The sequence below is a fragment of the Necator americanus genome, chromosome IV (genome assembly GCF_031761385.1).
Source record: "Necator americanus strain Aroian chromosome IV, whole genome shotgun sequence".
Taxonomy (NCBI): Eukaryota; Metazoa; Nematoda; class Chromadorea; order Rhabditida; family Ancylostomatidae; genus Necator; species Necator americanus.
The window spans coordinates 37,793,811-37,814,782 of NC_087374.1; the positions used below are offsets into that span (position 1 = coordinate 37,793,811).

A 20,972-nucleotide genomic window follows, 5' to 3' on the forward strand; every position below is an offset into this window, starting at 1 on the left:
CACAAATATAAGGCCTAATTTAAGCACACAAGGGTACGATCAAGTGCAAAGCCTGAATCAATTACTACGTTTAGTACCCTTTTTGCGTTCACGATCTACTAGGCTAATTACGCAAGTGTATTGGATGCGTATCGATTGCTGTGGCTACAAAACAAATTTGCGTTCTCACTTTTGCTCTACTGAGTTCTCCTGAGGTGCATCAATCACTTAAGCAATGCAAAATCTACTGAACTGTGAGGCAATGAAACAAAACGGAACGAGTAAAAATCAATCGATTTTGATTTTTAATTCCAGCCTATAACTCTATTGATATTTTGAAAAGATGATCTCCAGTGGGAGATGCAAATTACAGAAGTATTTAAACCATTTTCTCCACAAAAAAGGAGTTCCGCTGCTAATGTCGAGCAGCAAGGTAGATTGCAGGGTTTTTTTCTCGACTCGGCAGTGATGCAGCACTTAGTTCTTCTGAGAATTGCAGCGAAATTTACAGCTTCGCATCAGCCGAACGCTAAGCAAAACCTCGAATATTAACACTGACGAATGATCCTCGACGAAGAACAAAAAAAAAAACAACTGAAGCGCTCATTTCCATCGCTAATGAGCGCTATTACCGGGCATAGGATAATGGCAATAGAGGGGCTGGCACATCACCTGCCTCACAAACGCATCACTAACAAAGTGATGCTGGATGATCAACACTAATCCTTACTATAGTTGCAGCGAAATATGTTGATCTGGATGGCCGCGACGCGACCGCAACGCACCACACTTTTCGCTTTCTGGCGAACTCTCGTTTCACTCTGTTTAGCTTCAATCGGAGGTGCGTCACGCACATCCGGTGGAACACATTCGACGCCGATTATGAGTAATTTCAGTGTTCAACACATATTAATCCTCAAGACTCTCGGAGACCGAACTTGTTCCGGGGCAAACCTCGCACTTCAAACAACTCTGACTATGTACTAACGGGAAAAAAAAAATTCCATAGTCCCTAAATTGTATCGGGATCAATATATTCCCGGATAAGAATTCCTTTTTAAATTATTTTAATATCCAGAGAAATTGTGATACTTCGAACTAACCAGTTCTCACGCGCAGTTCGATGGTACTTCGTCATGAATTTAAGTTCGATGGTACTTCGTCATGAATCTGATACAACAAAATGTCTTAGTCCCTGAGCAGGTACATTTTTCTAAAGAAAATGAAGGTAATGAGGTCAACACCACATGAAGCACATGAAGCAGTTGCGTACGCGGCTTCTCTCGAGGCGGTGCGGTGGAGCGCCGCGGTTAGGAGCGTACTGGAACCCTTTCTGGCACCACTCATCGCTGCAGTTCTCGACGGTCCCACCTCGGTTCCAACTGCTGCCTCCACCGTGCCGTTTCGTGTGCGTACGCAAATGCACCGCAGCTACACTCGTGTTTCATGTCGTTTTGACCCAACAATAGCTAGAGCAGGGCAGGGGGAAGTGCCAATAAGTGTCAAACATAGGAAGGCAGTGCGCCACGACAGCGTAGCCGGTGTAAACACATTGGATCCCAACTATACGTCTCAGAAACCTTAAGATCCACGACGAAATGAAGATATGAATGAGTAATAAACGAAAAAAAAATGAACAGGGCAAAGAAACAATAGTTTTGAATAAATACGTGGATTTCATTCAATTTAATTAAAATTAAATTAAATCGCCTCAAAAGGGCAAACGATAGAAAACCAGATGAGTAAATCTGACATTGTTGGATGTCCACAAAATATTTTTATAAAGGAGTTCCCAGTTACCTATCAATATCTCCGAAGAACGAACGAGTTACAAAATTAGGTCTAATTTGATCGAAAATCCGGTTCTTCCACAAGTTTCTTCTCCATCCTCTCTGATAATTTTTTTCTATTCAACAACAAAAAAATGTCGATCAACAAAAAACGTCAGCAGAATAGTCAAAAATCTTCATGAATCGATCTGATAGATTGTGGCTTCTTCTAGCCTGCAATTCAGGCTACTGTAAATTAAAAATGTTGACGAACGTGGGAAAAAAAAAAACATAAACAGGGTGTTCAATGAAAACTAGCAGCAATTTCATTTTAAGATCCAAAACAAATCCCTACTGATCGTTTTTACGTTAAGTACCATTCCATAACCATCCTATAATTTTATGGGTGTTGCTTTATTGGATTCTATTGGGTTTATGTTCGAAAGAAATGGAGCAAAACAATCGAACAGGCAAAAGAACTGCCTCTTTGAAATCATTGGTCGTTTAACTCATTGAATCGAGTACTGATTTCATTTATAATTTGACATAGAGTTCATAAACTGCTTGATTTACAATTCCTGACCCAATCTATCGAATGACTTTAAAATTTCTATTCAAAAACACCGATTTTTCCTAATATATTTTCCTAATTATTTAAAATATTCTCAATATTGCTGAAAAATCACAACGCAATAAAAATTAGCTCTGTACATGCTTACACCAATTAGGCACGTCAACAGCGAGTGCCTCGGAACGTCTGTGCACGGGCCTGCAAGATGCCCCGCCTACTGCACACGCGCCAATCAGAAACGAGCTCTTCTCGATCGCTTTGAAGAAATCATTCATTTAAATATTGAACAAAATCAATAAATATCTTTGTTTTTGTTAAAAACCCTCAACGAAAGGAAGAGATCGACCAGCAATCAATGGAAATAGCGCTTACATCAAAAGTCTGCAATTGCACATTATAAAGAAGGAAATGACGCAAACTGGACCCACAAGGACAAAGAAAATTTAATTGGTTCTATCTTGTAAAACATCAATAGATTCATCCAATAATAGATAACATTGTTTCCAACTGGTTCGTAAAAGAATGGAATAAGAAAAAAACGGAAGAAACTCGTCCATGAAACTCATCTAGCCGAAGTTTGCAGCGAAACATATACAAACAATGCTTTTTTCCCCCGGGCACGAGCGTCCATAAAAATTTCCCATAAACTGCCCGATGAGTGTTGTTACAACGCGTGACTGAATAAATCAACCGTATGCACCTATCATTAGCGTAGGGACTGCTCATTTCCAGAAAAAAAAAGGCAAAAAAAAGTTCGAAATCGGATTGAAATTTCGCATTGGAAGTGGTGAAGGTGTCTACAGGCGTTGGCCTCCCGGAGGATGGGCTACAGCGTTTCCGTCCAGTCCTAATCCACTCAAAACTTCTCTCTCCCAGTTTGTCACTGTTATTTGGCGATCGAATCGCTGCAGTTCACAATGAATCAGCGCTATTTCGAAATGGAATTACATATTGAATAACCTTCCAAACGCTCAATTTCCATGCATGGTCAACAAATTTCGCTGAATTACAGTAAGTTATTGATGAATTTTTGCAATTCTATTGACATAGCTGTCATTGTCTCAAAACAGCATACGGTACTTGTGTACAGACGAACACGTAGAAGAACAAGTATTGAAACACCATGAAACGTAGGTGCAATGGAGAGAAGACGGACCTTCCTCAGTTGAAGGGGTCTAGCTCACGGGGTGCAGCGAAAGTGATGAGAATCCCTTCGAAAACGGTTCCATAGTGAAAGGGTCCCATCGCTAACCGTTCGAAAGTGAAGGAGCTCAGACCACTGGCACCGACTATCGCATCCGTGCCAAGAAAGTATAAACGAACAAGCAATAGACTTAAATAACGCACAGGGTTGCCCCCAAATGAGGACGTGAGAAAGAAAGTGGGCGGAGCTTGAATTGCTCACTCCTAGAATGACAGGAAAATGCTCTATAATCGCCTTAGAGATTTTAGCACATGTCTTCACTCTCTTAACGTTATCAGCTGTTTCAGAAAACCACTTCGAAAAACTCTACACTCACTTCCAATTTCATCCAGGGAAATCGTACTCACTCATTAAATCCGTTTTCCGCCATCGAATTTGGTTGCTCCAGAAAACATAACCTACTCAGCACCGCTTTCATGCACACAAAATTTTTCCAAACAAAAAAAAACTTGTAAACTTGCCTGGTTTTTTTTTTGCTTTTGATACATACGTAGCGACCTCAAAGCGGCACGCACCAAACTTGAAAAAAAGGGAATCCCTATGCAACCGTCGGACAACAAAAAAGTGTCCTGCGCTTATGAAACATGCAAAATCCAGTGACAAAAAGCAGAAATCAATTTATCGCAAAAATTTTCAAAATCAGCAAATTGCGGTAAACCTATAAATCTGAAGAAAGGAGTGTTGCCTTGCGGACTTGAAAAGATTCCTCGGAAGAATCCATGTTTGGAATATTGATTGATGAATCGATACAATTTTAATAACGATGTTTCACGCCGGTTCGCTTCGTTACCTATGATGACTAGAAATATTACGCGTCTATTTCGCTGGGATGCAAAAAAAAAACTACTGAACCGCAAGGTCTTCAAGCTTTCTCATTTCGCGTTTTACAGAAATAAAGACGACCAGTTCTTCACAATTAGAAGCTGACAAAAGCCCAGCCTCGGGCACAGAATAGTCGGATACAGCGATGGCGCAAGTTTTGAATTTTTGGTTCTTCCCAGTACTACATAGGAAGGATTCAGGACGCAGTTAGCAAGTATTACTGCAAAAAAAATACAAAACCTCCTAGAAAACCAGGAATCAGAGCTTTCAGGGAAACCAGGAGTCTCAGACCATTCAATGAAGCAACTCTCTACCTGCAAGACAAAAGAAATGAAACTGCATAAGGATTAGTGATGAAATTACTCGATAAAGTAAATATCCACATCTGTTCGAACAATACAATGTATCTTATGTGATTCTATTTTGTGAATCCTATCGGCGTAAACAGATGCATCGTTGGATAAACTGATCCGCTTGGTGCTACTGAAACTTTCGACTGCTGGTTTTGGAGGAGGTATTTTGCGTTTTCGCTGGGATATTGCAAACTACGTTCCGAATACTACCTACAACCGGAAGAAACCTAAGATCGGAAATTTCCTGGAACCTGGAGCAAGAAATTTTTTCATGTGTGTAAGATTTTCGTTCATTTCCTCATTACCCTCCAGAGTCTTCGATAACAAATTTGCACTTCCATTAACTCTTCATAAAATGCGTCTATCCTTTTTCATCAGCTAATGAGGATAGCGAGTAGCAGCTCATGATAGATGTGGATGTCACTAGCAATTTTCAACTCTATTACTCAAATAAAAAAGGATAAAGTCACTGACGTATCAATCCACTTGGGATGCGCCAACGCGTTTTACTGGAATTCGTAGTCGATGAGGTTTGGCGCAGTCGGTCAGAGGTCCGTTGTAGCCACACGGTCGAGGGTTCGAAATCGTCCTAGTGCAAACCAAGCATTTCATCCCTCCGAGGTCGATAAATTGGTACCAGACTTTTCTGGGAGGATAAAACCACTGAGTTGATCATCGGCTGGCCCCCGCAAGTCATTGTATAGGCCAACACGTCGTTCCAAAACCTCATCGATTACTCAAATAGTACCTCATTTTTCAATCCGTATGAGTTTAACCACATTTCTGATGATATTGCACACATTTCGCTGTACTTAAATTCCCTTGCACCTTAGAAATCCCGAATTTCCTGCGCTTAGGAATTCTATCCAATGATTAAATTAAACTTTACCACTTAGTTATTGTAGGAGAAATTTCCTCAGCCCAATCAATTAAAGGTAGGTTCGTCCAGTGCCGGTCTCACCAACAAACGCTTTTGTTCTGTTTGGATAATCTTCTCTCATTTAACTAGAGATGAACAAGTATAATAACGCTCTCTAAGTAGTAGTATAGTATAATAAGTATAATAGCGCTTCGTGGAACTACAAATTAACCATTTATAGATGTGTGATCTTGATAAGAAAGATTTGCATTTTCCTACCTGATGCATTAATATTTTTGGTCAGAAGAAAATATGACGAAAACAAAGAAAAAAAAACAAGTAGAACAACAAAAAATTCTGAGCAAACATCATCATAACCCTTTCGCGAATGCACTAGATACACCAAAAATAACGATTTCCCGCCGGTTCTCCGCCAGTTCAACAAACCCCCTCGCAAAAATCTGTCGAATGATTCTGATTTTGAGCACAGTATATATTTGTGCTTTAATTAATAGTAATTGTGTATATAACATAATGTACTTACAGTCAGTTACCTCAAAAACAAGAAACAAAAACTACGAATTAAACCACAGTTGAAATCTATAACTCGTTCTCGCAGCAGTTAAGAAAACAAACGAGCAATGAAAACTACCGTTAAGTGTCCCGTCATGTGCTCTTCTTTTGCTTCGAATTGTCGAGGTCATCGTGTTTCACGGAAAATTCAGACAATTGTAAACTGCGCGCGATATGAGTGCTTGTCGAGGACACCGGATGAATTTTTACGTTCGAAGAACACTACATGACAAGGGAATATATATTGATCGTCACTTTCCGAAAGAGAAACTCCTGCGCAAAATGCTGGAAAACAACAAAATTATAAGAAAAAAGAGCACAGCTGAAAAGAAATAATAGAAACGCAAAAAAATGGATCCAGAAACCTGGAGAAATCATCAGTCTGAAAGCATCATGATTGTTTGCTAGTTTATTATCGTTAGTATAGTAAAGTAGTTCAGTACATGTCACCAATTAACACTAATGATCTGTTCAGAATAAGTTGCCGCAATTAAGCACCTGGGACTACATCATAGTACAAATATTCAAGAGAATAATGCGAATGGCTTACAAATAAGATCACTACCGTAGATCAAAGCAAACCTTGAACATTTAAATTATGCTATCATACCAAGCATGTGTCATAAAAAATGCAAAAACACCAGCAAAATGACCCCAAATCTCTAACAAATCTCCTTTTGCGGAGTCACATTTTTGTCTAATGTAATAAATAAGCAATAAATAAATAGATGAATAGATTATCTCTGTACGGATGCTCTGAGGCGGTGATAAGAAGTTGATTCAACATCAACATGCACTTTTTTATTAGAGAAAAAGAAAAACACGTGAACTTTCACCATCTTATTCGTTCCCTCAACCGAACTGCGGGACCCCATCAAAGCAAATCTTCGACCAAAAACAACGAACGACCTTTCTGCTATCATTTCCATGCGATACTTCCAAAATAGAATACCCAGCTTCTAGCTCCCAGTTCATAACCTCAGCTTGACCGTATCACAGGGCGGGAGGGGTGCACTTTGACCTCAACAATTTCAAGACAAAATACGAGAAACATGACAGAATGTCACTATAAAAAAGTAATTGATACGCTGAGCAAGTGATCAAGTCAGTTCACAGGTGATTGATCGCTTTTGTGGAGTCACAGGTCAAATTTTCAACTAGGTGAGACTAGGTTCTACTATAAGTTACATCAAGAGGATCACCAAATTTTCCAGGAGTTATTATTCAACGACTACTCACACATTTCTGGGACAATGTAGCAATAGTATAAGTGATGTAGTAGGTAGATAAGTTCTTGGGTTACGTGCACTTCGCCTAAATTGACAAATACTAGCATACACGCACTTCTCGTGTGTCAACACTGAAAGACTGACGTGCTATTTTATATACGGACTGTGGGTAGTTCGAAACCCTAGAAATCCACGAAACTACAATGTCGCTGAGGCTTGTTATTAGGAACATAAACTCATTCACAAAAAAAAACAAAAATAAATAAACATAATCTCATATAGCACCCCTGCACTTTTAGACAGGTACCGGAAATAATCGCAAGTCAGTTCTTACCATCACGGGCGCGTTTAATGCGGATTTACGGAAACGGCTATAAAGCTTGGACTCCTGTTCGATATGAAAATCAAGGAAAAATGCCAGCCAAGAAAGAAAAAAGGAAGCGAGTCATTGTAATACGACTTCACGTAGTCTTACGAAGATCCAGACGCAACAAACTACATCGCTCATCTTGAATTGACGTTAAAAACGAAGGTTTGAGTCATACTTTCATTTCAACACGAATTCCAAAGAAAACCGTTATCATATGTTCAGGAAAAATCCAGTAAATTACTGATAAGAAATGGAAACATGGGAACTCATCGAATCACACCGCCGCTGTCAACTAAATGTGCCTCGAACACAGCTATTTTCTCGCCTTCCTCGTGTCCGAATCTCTTCGCACAACTGCTTAAAGAAACGCAAATATCGTGTGTAAATACAATATTGCGATGTTTTACAAGCAAAGTAACCCCGACGCAAGAGGCAGTCGACTACCCATGAGTGTACGCAGTAAAAACCAGGAACGTCCGGGACAATTAGTATAAAATGGCCCTCTAATGGACTCGAAATCACAAAAACAACGGTGAACTTTCATCTAAAGCCTGCAGTGCTACAGTAGTCGCAGAAAAACAACGATCCATAAACATACAATACCTAAGACAATCAAGAATAAGTTAGACTCGTGTTACCATATTAGAAATAAGTTAACTCTTGTTAAATACGTGAAACGCACATTCTTAATCACACCAGCAAACTACGACGGATGATAACACTTCAAGATATTTACAATCTATAAGACCAGGATCACAGAATAATCTATTTACATACTATATACAAACTTGACAATTTAAAACATAAAAATCTCAGCATTTTTTTTGTACCAAATAAGCGCTAGAAATTAACTGCTAAAACATATAGGTGAGTAGAAGTGGATCGCGAGCATGTGATAGTTAATTTGCAGTGTTTGATGAGGTAAACATGAAATAAATGGTGACACTGCTCATTATGAGAGTAATTAGAACTGGCAGATTTTTCTTTAATGAAAGCAGTTAGTGCAATAACAATTACCTCATCATCATCATCAAATTAAAACCAACCATAAAGTGTGAAATGAAAAAAAAATATGATTAGCAAATAATCAAGAATTCAATTGGATTTGATCAACGTAATCAAGGTAGTACACATACGAACATCTTCGAATAATCCGGATATTTTTTGATCTTGATCTCAGCTAATCACGCGGACTGCTGCAGAGTGGAAGTTGACGATTTTCACACGTCCACTGAAAACAAATTAAAATAATGATAAAAACTTTTAAAAGCATAACTCCTGGCTATTCAAGTCCTATTTTGTCCGTTCATCAAGGTGATAGAAAAGTGGTATTTTCACCTAAAACTGTGTCAAACTTGTGCTAAATTTGAATTTGTGCTATAGAGCTCTTGCGTAAGCGCCCAAGAGGTGCAGAAGGATTTCTAAGCACAAAACTATAAGAACAGAAAGTTAAAGGGGATCGTCAACAAAGAAATGCAAAAAAGCATGTAGACATTTCCATGGAAGCGGAAATCCACAATATATGATACCGATACCTCCTCTTGGCTGCAAGAGGTGAGTGAAGCCGGTGATTTTCTTAACATGAGGTTGATAAATAAAAAATAGGCAAATTAGGTTGATCAATGATGCTAGTACTGTTTAGTCATTTCAAGACCTCGTATCCATCTACGTTATCTTCATCGCCCCTACATCATAATATCCCATGATTCTGCACCTCCTTCATGTGATTCAAAAAAGCGGTCATAAAAATGAAACCTCTTTGAGCTTCAGTCACTACTTGTGCACTCGAAAAGCTCAGAATTTGCTAAAGAATGTCCAAACTGCTTCTCAATACCGACATACGGAGGTCTCTGCCTCTCCAATCTTCAGAAACCCGGAGTCAACAAAACCAAACATAAGAAACAACACCAGAATTACAAATTTCAGAGCAGGAACTTTCTCACCTCTTCTTTGTCAACATCGTATCGATACACTGTCGAGTCACAATGGTATGCTCTCGGAGTTAACTTCACAAGCGCGTGCAATCCCAGGTCGATATACGGCAATTCATCCAATGTTCTATCATAGAAATAGGCTAGAACACAGCGAAGAACTGCTTGATGGGAGACAACCAGTACATTAGCCTGCAAAGGATTTTCACTCAAACAAAATTAACAAGGATCGACTTCACCTATAGCTCTGAGCCAAAATAAACAAAAATAAGATTAAAAAACACTGCGCTTAGGGATGAAATTTCCAAAAAAGAAGAACATTGCAAACATTCAAAAAACCCAATCAGAAAGGTTCTTCCGTATCTCCAAAATACCCTTTTGGTGGCACCCTAAATGATTACTTGGTGAAGGCGTAGCATAAGACTCAATATTGCTTTCATCTATGTATTTTCTATATAGCACTGATGATACATGACTCAACGTTTTATCACAGAAAGATTCTACATTCTAATTGTGCCACCCGTAGGGTCAAATTCAAGAAAAGCGTTACCACATGCATAGTAACATACTTTTTGCATATGCTAGGAAACGAAAAAGCACATTTCGTGGACCACCACCTACGTTCTAAGCTCCCCTTTGTACATTATGACAACAAAAATAGAACACAAAAGCCTTTCGTCTTGAAAAGTGTCAAAAAAAAAACGCTTAGGAAACCTGAGCGGAACCGATCAAAAAGAAGTGCGCTCATTTCAACCCTAAAGCTAGTTTCATTGCAAATAGCACAAATGTATTATCGTTGAAGAAATGTGACCATTTCATATTTTTGCATAAGTGCAGAGGAAGCACAAAGTTTTTGAAAAGTGGAGAAGCAAACCTGAGAAGAAAAGAAAAATGGAGAAGCAAACCTGTCGCTCGAGTTCCATGATAACTGGTTCAAGCCTTGATACAACATCCTCGTAAGACTCTCCAGACGGATAACGATAATGGTATTTGTCTCGAGCACGGTCTTCCGCTTGTTTTGGATACCTGTAGCAAAAAAATCTAAGAAAACAGAAAACGAGTCCATCCTTTCAATAACAAGCAATGTCCCTCTGCTAGACTTGCTGGCATGCGTCATCACAGACAGACATCGATAAAAGGTCCACAAGTTGTGAATTTTTTCCAACTCGCAAAGTGCACTGGCGTTCTGTGATGTCATTATCAAAGTACACTTCCGAAAAGCGCGAAGCTTTCTATTTCTTAACAAGCAAAGAGCACGATAAGCTTGATGGACGGCCACAAATTTCAAGTTTTCTAGCATCTTTTATTGCTGGTCGTTTAGCAGAGGAATCAAGTCGATAGAACAATCTCAAACTGTTATGGTAACACGGATCAAATCAGAGAGAATTATCAAAATCCCACTGATCTCATAAAAATAAAGAATTGATTCTGGATTTAATATTAATATACTAATAGTTAAAGCGTTCATCGACTAACCTTTGCTGAATATCATCATACGTGAGTCCTTCGCATATGCCGGCATCAATTTCGTCCAACGCTTTCCAGTATTCAGTGTGGAAAGCGGGTTTTAATTTCTTGGCTGTTTGCGCTGCACGGACCTTCAAATAATTGTTTGTTTTTGTGAGCTATGTTAATAAACGTACTTTAGTTCATCACATTGAGAGAACAAAAAACGTCCTCTCAACGAAATGAAATTAAAGTGAAAGTAGACGAAAAAGAGTACCTTTTGAGAGCACCAAACTCGAAGGTCAGCAATTTTCTCGTTTTCAAAGAATTCGCTCAGAGCTTCTGCATATTTTTCTCCATCAGCGGTTAGAGGGGAGTCTCCACCGAGGCGACCCATAGCGTTATATTCGCTCTGGCCGTGCTGTAAACATGAATTCAAACATGATTGTTGAAGTTTCTACACATCAGAAGATCTTACCCTTGTTAAATAGATACTCCTGGGAAGCAAATGGATATTCATTAAGAAGTAGACAACTCTACTCTGCACATGTCCCTGCACATTATGAACAAAAAACGAACGACCAGCGTTGATAACCTGAAAGTTCATACTTCTCCTGATTGTCTAGCGATATTCATTTAATAGCGGAAAACAAGATCCATAAGGATAATTGCTTATAAGCAATGAGGAGAACCGATACAAACCTTAATGAAACTTAGACCGTTGTCGTCAACTTCATCTATTGGCTCGTATTGTAACTTATAATTCTCTATTCGTTTCATGAAATCCTCCTTCGCCTGTTCCGCAGACATCAACCCTTTGTAGTCGGGTGAGTTCACCTTAAAGCATCCTTTCTTTCATATACTATTATGCTAGTAACACTTGTGGAACAATGCAGATCCTAAAGTGAATTTCAGCCAAATTTCCACTTCCACAATTAACGGTTTGATGACAGTCGATAGGCCGATTTAAAAAAAAAAACGGTAGAACCAGTAACGAGAGATATTAGAGAAGGTAGGGATCAAAATAGTCAGAATTGGTCTGAATTTTCCACTTTTAATTAGCTCTCGTATGGTAATTTCAATTCAAGAAGCGGGCAGCAGGAACACTACTCAGTTAGCTTATATATCATGTCATTGTGAGAATTTATAAGTTGCTTTTGAAATCGATATTTTCCTAAATGCTAAAGACTATTCTAAACTAAACTCATATAAGACAGTAGAGAGCAGAGTAGCTAAAGATGGCTAAGGAGTTCAAAACGAAAAAAGTCTCCGACTTTTTTTCCATAGACTTCTCTGATATCCGCCCTGTAGCTCTCGAATTCATTTATTTGTTCATTAGCAGTGTTTCCTTCATTAAAATCTAACCACAGATAAATCAACAAACCCGCGCCATAATGAACACTCATTTCTCACAATCTTTCTACTTTCGCCCCCCTAGTGATGAGAAATTCCCTCCGCAGCTACTCACAATCCACACGAGCTGCTAGTTTCTAATGGAATCACATGTTTTCGGAAGTATCGCATAGCACCAAATAAAAGCTAAGGATCGACAGAACATGCAGAAAAGATTTTTTTTGTAGAAAAAAACTAACCTTCACATCAGTAATGTTGCTATCAATGATCTTTTCATCATCACATATGGATTCGATGAAGAAGCAACGTAACCTGAAACATTCGAGAACTTTGACACTAAACAACATGCGTTAACTATTGGCACCGCTTTTTCAGAAACAAAATGAGTGTTGACTCTAAAACTTAGTACAATAAGGGCATAGCTGTTTAACACATTGACGAGCATGCTTCATTTTTAATTTTTGTGCGTAATTTTTGATATTATGCATACATAACAAGCCGTTTATTATTTTTTTCCTTTCGAAGCAAGAGTAGATAGAAGCATAACCATGTCTAAACAAACCCCATATTCCAAGGAATATAATTGGACTTTTAACCTCACCAAAAAGATAATAATCTAATCAAAAACGGGGCAAATTACCCCTGGAAAACTATAGTCAACTTGCAGAACTTGGTTGCACCCGGTGATTAAAAAATCTTCATTGCCTGTAACCCTTTTAGCGCTTATATCTGGAGAGATACTGCGGTTAAGAACAGAATATCCTTTAAATATGGATTTCACGAGAATTTCAGCTCGAATTGGATATATTCTGAGCACTAACATAAAACTCTATAGACCAATAAGCGAAAAATTGTTGCGGAAATTCAAACCAGTTTTCTTTGCAGAAATTGTCGATCGTCTTTCTTCGTTCCCTCGTTGTGTTTGTCGCGTCAAATATAGCGACGCTGCACGAACCAGATTTTAAACAATCTGCCATGTCATTCATTGCTCGACGAGCCGATTCACTAAATATTGCGAAACATTGTAAAAAGAAAAGTGTTTTAAGGAAGGCAAACTAAGAGGTGAGAAAGGAAACATACAATTACAAAGAAGGGATTATTCAAGCCTTATTATCTAGAAGCCGACCTTTAAAAGAGAACCTTAAGGGTCAATACCACAGGTACTGTTCCTATATTACAGGATTTGTCCGCATGGAATAACTTTACCTAATTTATATTCAGAGATAAATCTTCACTTATATGTAGAAGAAACAACCAAGGACATAAACATAAAATTCTGCCCCAGATCTAATGTTCAAACAGGTGTAGGTGCAAAAATAAGTTATGAATGAAGAAAGAAATTCGAGCAAATTAGTAATTAAACCCAGCAACCGAAACAACGCAAAACTTACTTGCGAACTTTAAGAGCAGCAGCATTGTTTGGAGAGAAGAAGGAGGCATTCGCACCATGCACAGCGTCAGCAGCATTTGCTTCTGTACGTCGGTACTCACCCACGTTGAATACTAAAGTTGGAAGTACAAACAAATGTAATTTGGTCTCAATGAGACCAGAAAACAGTTAGGAGTATTCAGCAGCCCAGAAAGTCAATCTTTAAGCAGACATTCATAAACCAATCATTCTCTTACTTTTTCCGTTGAAAGTACTCATATCTTTCTAAAACGGTAGGAGAAAAATATGAGTTAGATTTCTTCCGTCTCACAGAAACTGAACTAAAGCATAGAAAAGTAGCTGCGCACAACAACAACGAACAAAAGATTTCTTAGTAGATATCTTTCCAGGATGAAAAAGGGAGCATCGATCAGTTGAAAGCAAAATAACGAAAGCGAACCCACCTCTCGTCTTAATCCCAATCCAATTCAGATAACGACACAGCTTCTTAGAGATATATGTCTTACCGCGAGCAGGCAAACCAACCATTACGATAACATTTGGAATACGGACCTGATCTGAAACAACGCAAACCATGACTGAATTTTCACTAACGTCAATTACCTCTTATTCTCAACGCCTCATTTTCCGAAGCAATTCACATGTCATATCCGTAACAGTTAAAAACTGGATGCTTAGTCATGACTAAACCACTGAACAAACGACAATGATTGGACGTCAGGTCCAACGAAAGCTCAAATTAAAAAAAAAAGAATTCTTTGAAGGGAGCACAGGAGGATAGCAACAATAGGCACTTTTGACTCCTTGTAGCTGAGGTAAAACGTCTTGCTGCAAAGTATCATCACGTATTCCAAAGATTCATCAGCGCCCAACCAAATCCATAAATTCTAGAAGAGTTTGAAAAACACTACACTGCAACCACGTATACCTATTGATCCCATGAAAGAAAAAAAAAACAAAACAAAACACCTAATCATCTGCTGTTTCTGAGAAGATCCTTTTACTAAAAAAAATCCAAGTTTATACACTGCTTTATAGTTTTCTTCGGTTCACTTATGGCACTCATCAGAAGTTTTCTTCGAGAAACAATTGCATTTTATAAAGTGTTGGATCGTTTAATGAAAAAATCAGCACATTACTGACATATTAACAAGCTCTACGCTGACGATGACGTTGCTTTCGGTTCACTTGTAGTATATATTAATGTTTCCATGAAACAAATTCAGCAAGTACAAACTCCACTATTAAATAAAGGAAAATTAATCTCCATTTAAAAGAATATTCTAAGGTGATTTCAGATTTGCGACTAGCACCGGACGTGAAATAGAATGCTGAATTTCAAGTGATTCCTCGCTGATCCCGTTTTAATAGAATGGCTCCCCATAACGTCCGGATGTGACTGTTATGGTGGATTGCGATGGCAAGTAAAAAGTTAGTCCGCCTAATCTTGCACTTTCACCAAATTCTGCGAAATTTGTCGACTAAATGCAGGGTTGGAAGAGAATAAGAGCAAGTTTAGTGCTCATAATCCAGACAGTAATGGAATTGAATTTCCCTCGGGTATCGAAATGTTTAAAATCATCTTCCATCCTGAAAACTATGCTTTTGCTCGCCCATTCATAGTCATGTCGACAGTAAATAGGAATTGCCAGATTCAAATATAAAATAGCATGTGCGAATCGCCCCATTTTCAGCGCATCAGTGAAGCACATAAATCTTACCTGAAAATCCATGCGCATGTGAATGAGCAACCTTTCTTTTCGTCGATGTTTCATCGTTTGGTGGTGACGAAACAGCGTTCGTGTAATTCACTGCTGACGACGTCAGAACGCCGCCGTTCGACATCTGAAATACTGACGATATGAAAAGCTTATACATGTAGCCTGTACTTTGAGTTAATGCCACAACCGAACGTACTAAGAAAAGAGGATTTGCGCATAAAAGTACATCGTTATAGAACGAAAACATTCCATTCTCACGAAAGGAAGTACCAATAAAAGCGCCAAATATTATTATCGTTATTGTGACCTTTTGCTGTTTGAATGCCGTATTTATGCTCCGGTCCTTCTCCGGAACTTATCCCATTTCTCCGCTTTGCCGCTTAGTTGACATCATTTTATGCGGTCACGCGTTTGCACGAGGCGGGAGCCGCCTAATTCCACATTATTGTGAATGGATGATTCAATGGGAAAACAAGCGTGATGGAAATTATGGAAGACAGTGCTCGGTGAAATTTCCGATATGATGCCAGGTTCTCTCCTGCTGTTGATAAGGTTCAAGACGACAACAAATATCACAGCAGAAACGCGAAATCACAGTGGAATCAGGGCCATCACAGTACCCAAGGTATCGTTTCATTCAACGACACAACTTTCTACACGTATAATATTGACAAAATGAAACTTCGTAAAGTGCTTTTCATTAGTGGTACGCGTTTAAAAAATTACATTATCAGCTAATTTCATTAGCATTCCACTCCAATCCATGTACTGAAAACAATGATCCAATCAAATCATCCGTCTTCTTTTTACGAATTTCCAAAACTATTTTGAACAAGAATTCTGAAAATAAATTTTATCTTGTGGATGTAAAAAAGAGAGAAATCAGGATGTTTATCATTACTTCAGGAGACAGTCATTCGATTTCTTCTTTCTTTTCTAAGGTAAAAAAGAGAAATAGCTGGGTTGAGTTTATGGGCGACATATTACGTAGTAGGTAAGCTAAGTAGTGTATATGATGTAATTATGTGAAATTATGGTTCAAATGAAATAAGTGAAGGTCTTCGTAGTTGAGAAGAGATTTAGTATCTACGATTGGAATAAAATTCTCTTTTAGAGTTCGACTATGTGCAACAAACATTAGAATTTGCAGAAACTTGTTTAAAAAAGAGCTTATGCAACTGATGAATACAAACGTCTGAGAGAAATAGAAACAAAAAGAGAGACACAGTTGTGCTGTGAAATCTTCCCTAAGAACAGCTCTGCAATGAATGAACACTTGATTAATGGCCAAGAAACATTCCACGGTCATCAGTCAAAAGGCCAAAGATAAGAGCGCCTGTCCCGTCACATCTACTACACAACAAACAAATGAGCTGTAAGTAAACAACTACTGCAGCTCTTGCGAGTTTCCGCACTGCAATTAGCGTTATCCTACGGATAAGCATGAAAACTCCATAACATACTCATTTATTCCAAATGCGAAGATTACGCACAAGAAGAAGCTATTGGATAGATTTGCAATTTCCTCGGTCCTAAGGTGATAAAAATAAAGCATCCTGCGAACTGATAAGACGAAGAACCAGAAGTCAAGGGAGGGTAGCAAATGAGATCAGAAAAGAATAAAGAAAAATCTCTGAAAATGGAAACTATGAGCATGGAACATGGGAAACGAGGAATCACAAACGATGGGAAATTAGATGAAAATTTTCCATAGCAGTTCATACGGTCCTGGCATGGCTAATGCCGTACAACAGAAGCATCGGAAGGGCTCTGTAACCAAAAAAGGTAGAATCCACAACGATGAAACTAATCCGTCATTTTTAGAAAGAAAGGAGTGACGTTCAGATCCACTAATGACGACATACAATGCCCAAAAACGTAGAGTAAAAAGAAGAAGGGCAATGTTTTTGCCGACACGCCCGCGCACTAAGTGAGAATCAATAAATCTTTTAAGGGCAGCGTTTTACGAAACTGACGTAGTTGGGAAACGTGTGTGAAAACACAGCGCTGGAGGGTAGATTAGGAATATGAGCTTCCCCTGATTCCCGCTCAGTTTCTCCAGATCGCTCTTTAAAAAAAAACGGCATAGGAAACGTGATTTATTCTTACGAGATACGTTAGAACGCGATCTTCTGTACACGCTCCGGTCCCCTAAGCAGCCTATTAATTGGTTTTACTTGAATAGACTGTTGAAGAGACCTCATTGGTTTTACTTGAATAGACTGCTGAAGAGACCTCATTGGTTTTTGTCCGCGAAGCTCGTGGACGCGGCACGTACAGGGTGGCACGTTCTAACGTATGTCGTAAGAACTAAAGCCGTATCCCAAGCCGTTTTCTCAGACGATGAGGAAAAGTTGAGCGGGGCTACGCTCATATTCGTGCTCTATACCTTAAACTCTATATTTTCCACATTAAGTCAACATCATGATACGCTACTTTTATAGTAATTACACATCCACATTACATACGCCTAATGTTCGAAGCAATAAAACGTCTAAAAAGTCGTAATGTGCTCGGATGAAATTGCTTCGAGGGAAGCATTCGGGTAATCTATGAGTTAATTCACGACGTAAAACAATTGAAAAGGACATATTGCTGCGCATATGTCATTCTAGAGCGAAAACAATCCGCTCAAAGAACGAGTATTTTACTTATGAGTAGAACTTCGAAGAACAAACTTCGTCTAAAGAACACGTATGTGATCCAAAGTGGTGAGGCGGAAAGAAAAAAAACTTCAATTTAGCAAATCTGCTTTGATATTTGACAAATGAAGTCCGAGAGCGGTGTAGTGAATGTGTAAACGTTCCTAACTGGATTATTTTCACAAGTTCCAGTTTACTCTTCTGCTTAGATGACTTTCTGGACTATGGTATAGGCCAGGTCCTTTAGTGTGTAGTAATAGTTCTGCTGCTAGAATTTTTATTAGCTATCATCATGCCTACTGGTACTGGATCTACTCCAGTACTAAGAAATAGACTGAGCATCTACTACATAACATCAGTTGTTCGAGTGAAGAATGGTTCTGGCGTTACGTGAGAACATTCCGCCAATGCACTCACAAAAACAAACAACAAATTAGTCCCCGAGACTAGTATTCGCCCCCTAGAGGCGTTTAATTACAAAAACACATCATAGTATACGAGAAATCAGAAAGCAGCGAGTAATTGCCAGAAAGGGCAACTGACGAGGGAGCGGAGCTTTTGAAAGTTCAACTGGGCGCGAAACAGCTTGTGGTGCGGTCCAACGCACCGGAAACACCATATATGACGTTCCTTTCCTCTATGTTGGCTCCGGGAATCATATAACCATGTCCGGTCCCTGGCACGAAATCCACCACCACGTCCAAAGAGGCGGATGGCTGATAGTGGATGGAACGCATGGAGTATGAAGGGAATAAACGTTGCCTCCTCCAAATACCCATAGAAAATAAAAGAAAAAATAGAATAATAAAATAAAAACTAAATAAATAAAAGAAAAGTTCTGCTGAGGACCTATGACAGAATTTGCTTTCGGTACACGCAATCGCACTAAGTTCTCGTGCCTTTTAAAGAGTTCTATGCTCATAGGTCCCGTGACGAAGTACACAACCGTACCAGGCAGAAAAACAATAATAATCTGATCTTTATATTGAACAAAGAATAGTATAAAATACGGTATAATGTACTTAAAGGAAGTACCGCATCTATCTGTAATCATCTATCGGCACTTTTAGAAAAAAATTAGCACTAGACAAGTCGCCTGCCTGCCACTCCAAACATGGCGCATATCGCTTTCTTTTTCACACAAAACAGGTTTACTCTTTCTTTTGTAGATGTATTTCCGCCTCTTACTGAGTCCGGACTATTTACACTTCACTTAGAAATTTTTGTTCCTAAGGTTCACAGAACGAACATGTTCTAGGATAAAAACTGATTTTGGATTGCAATGAATTGCATGTAAAATGAAACGAAAGCGCGAAAATAGCTGTATAAGGTGAAGGATAGAGTTAAAAGTGAGAAAAAAAAAGCCCGCAGACATAGTCGGGTCATAGCCATCAGACATCAAACCTGGTGCAGTTGCGTAACCGGCTGCGCACGAAGCGGTGCGGTAAAGCGCAGCGGTTGCGGTGGAGGTGCGGGACCATCGCGAACTGCAGCAATGAACGGTGGTAGCACAGGTCCTCACTCGATCCTACCCGCTACGTTTCACCGCACCGCTTCGAGCGTAGCTGCTTACGCAACCGCACCGAGTTTCTGGTCATTTTGACTCGACTATAGCACAGCACAGCATTCAGACTTAACAAGAAAGACTTTCGAGAACACTACACTTCTAGCACAGCGCATCTCAACACTTGAAAAATGCAGTAGTCATATATGAGGTGCAGCCCCGGTGAAGAGGAAATGTGGTGCGTTGAGAGTGAGGGATTTGTCGATATGAGAGAGTGGAATAATTCAAAAGGAATACATTTATTAAAGGCATCACCTCACGAATCTGAGGAGGTACGGATTTCAGGTGGAGTATTCTTATAAGGGATAGTAGATTATGGAGAGGAGGGTGATTCCGTTCATTTCTTCCTAATCCGGAAGATTCGGACCGTCTTTTACGGCAGCACAAGGCTGGCGCGCTCCCCTCGAACTCGTTGTAGAAAATAGTGCGCCAGAACGCCCGAAGTCGTATCTTCCGGACCCTTTTTTACGGGAATTAGGAAGAAATGGACGGAATCACCTCCTCTCCATAATCTACTATCCCGTATACGAATACTCCACCGGAAATCCGTACCACCTCAGATTCGTGGAGTGATGCCTTTAAAACCTACGCAAGCGCATTGGGTCGAATAAGACTCAGTCGTTGATTACGGATAGAAAGAGTGAACCGAAAAGTCGAAACAATCAATATAAGTGAATCAATAATACAAAATAATAATAACCACAATACAAAATCGAAAGGAGAACAAAGAGCAGATGCAGTCAGGTCAAAAGAAAATGAAGCACAGTGCAGTTGCGTAAGCGGTTGCGCTCGAGGCGGGGCGGTGGAGATGGCGCTTGGAATCGACTTGGAACCATCGCGAACTACAGCAATGAACAATGGTAGCAGAGGTCCTTATCCGATCCTAATCGCTACGCTCCACCGCACCGCTTCGAGCGCAACCGCTTACGCAACTGCATCCTGCTTCATATCGTTTTGACTCTGCTTACTGCTCTACTCTACGTTCCATTAGTTTTACTTCAATGAGCTGCTGAGCAAACCTCATTGATTTTTGACCACTCGCTCGCTAATGCGGCGCGTGCACAAGCGTAGTGTGCTTTCACTTACCTCGTAGGAACAAGGGCTTTCCCACGCTGTTTTTTAAGACGATCATGGGGAACTGAGCGGGACCACGATCCGCTCATACTCGTAATCTACAACCCAAACTCTGTATTTGC

General features: G+C 39.4%; 1 protein-coding gene across 2 annotated transcripts; it reads right to left on the bottom strand.

Annotated features, from left to right (window-relative positions):
- Positions 1-8,909: 8,909 nt before the first annotated feature.
- RB195_003936 (uncharacterized protein) lies at positions 8,910-16,335 on the bottom strand (the record flags this gene model as incomplete). 2 transcript variants are annotated; one of them, XM_064201819.1, is made up of 13 exons in its annotated part: positions 8,910-8,960; positions 9,673-9,852; positions 10,566-10,686; positions 11,137-11,258; positions 11,384-11,527; positions 11,585-11,701; positions 11,809-11,943; positions 12,699-12,771; positions 13,330-13,464; positions 13,851-13,962; positions 14,293-14,406; positions 15,571-15,694; positions 16,297-16,335. In XM_064201819.1, the coding sequence occupies 13 exons, from the start codon at positions 16,333-16,335 to the stop codon at positions 8,910-8,912; spliced, it is 1,467 nt and encodes a 488-aa protein (XP_064057699.1). The 2 variants fall into 2 exon arrangements, with proteins under 2 accessions (XP_064057699.1, XP_064057700.1); XM_064201818.1 differs by lacking the exon at positions 16,297-16,335.
- Positions 16,336-20,972: the final 4,637 nt, after the last annotated feature.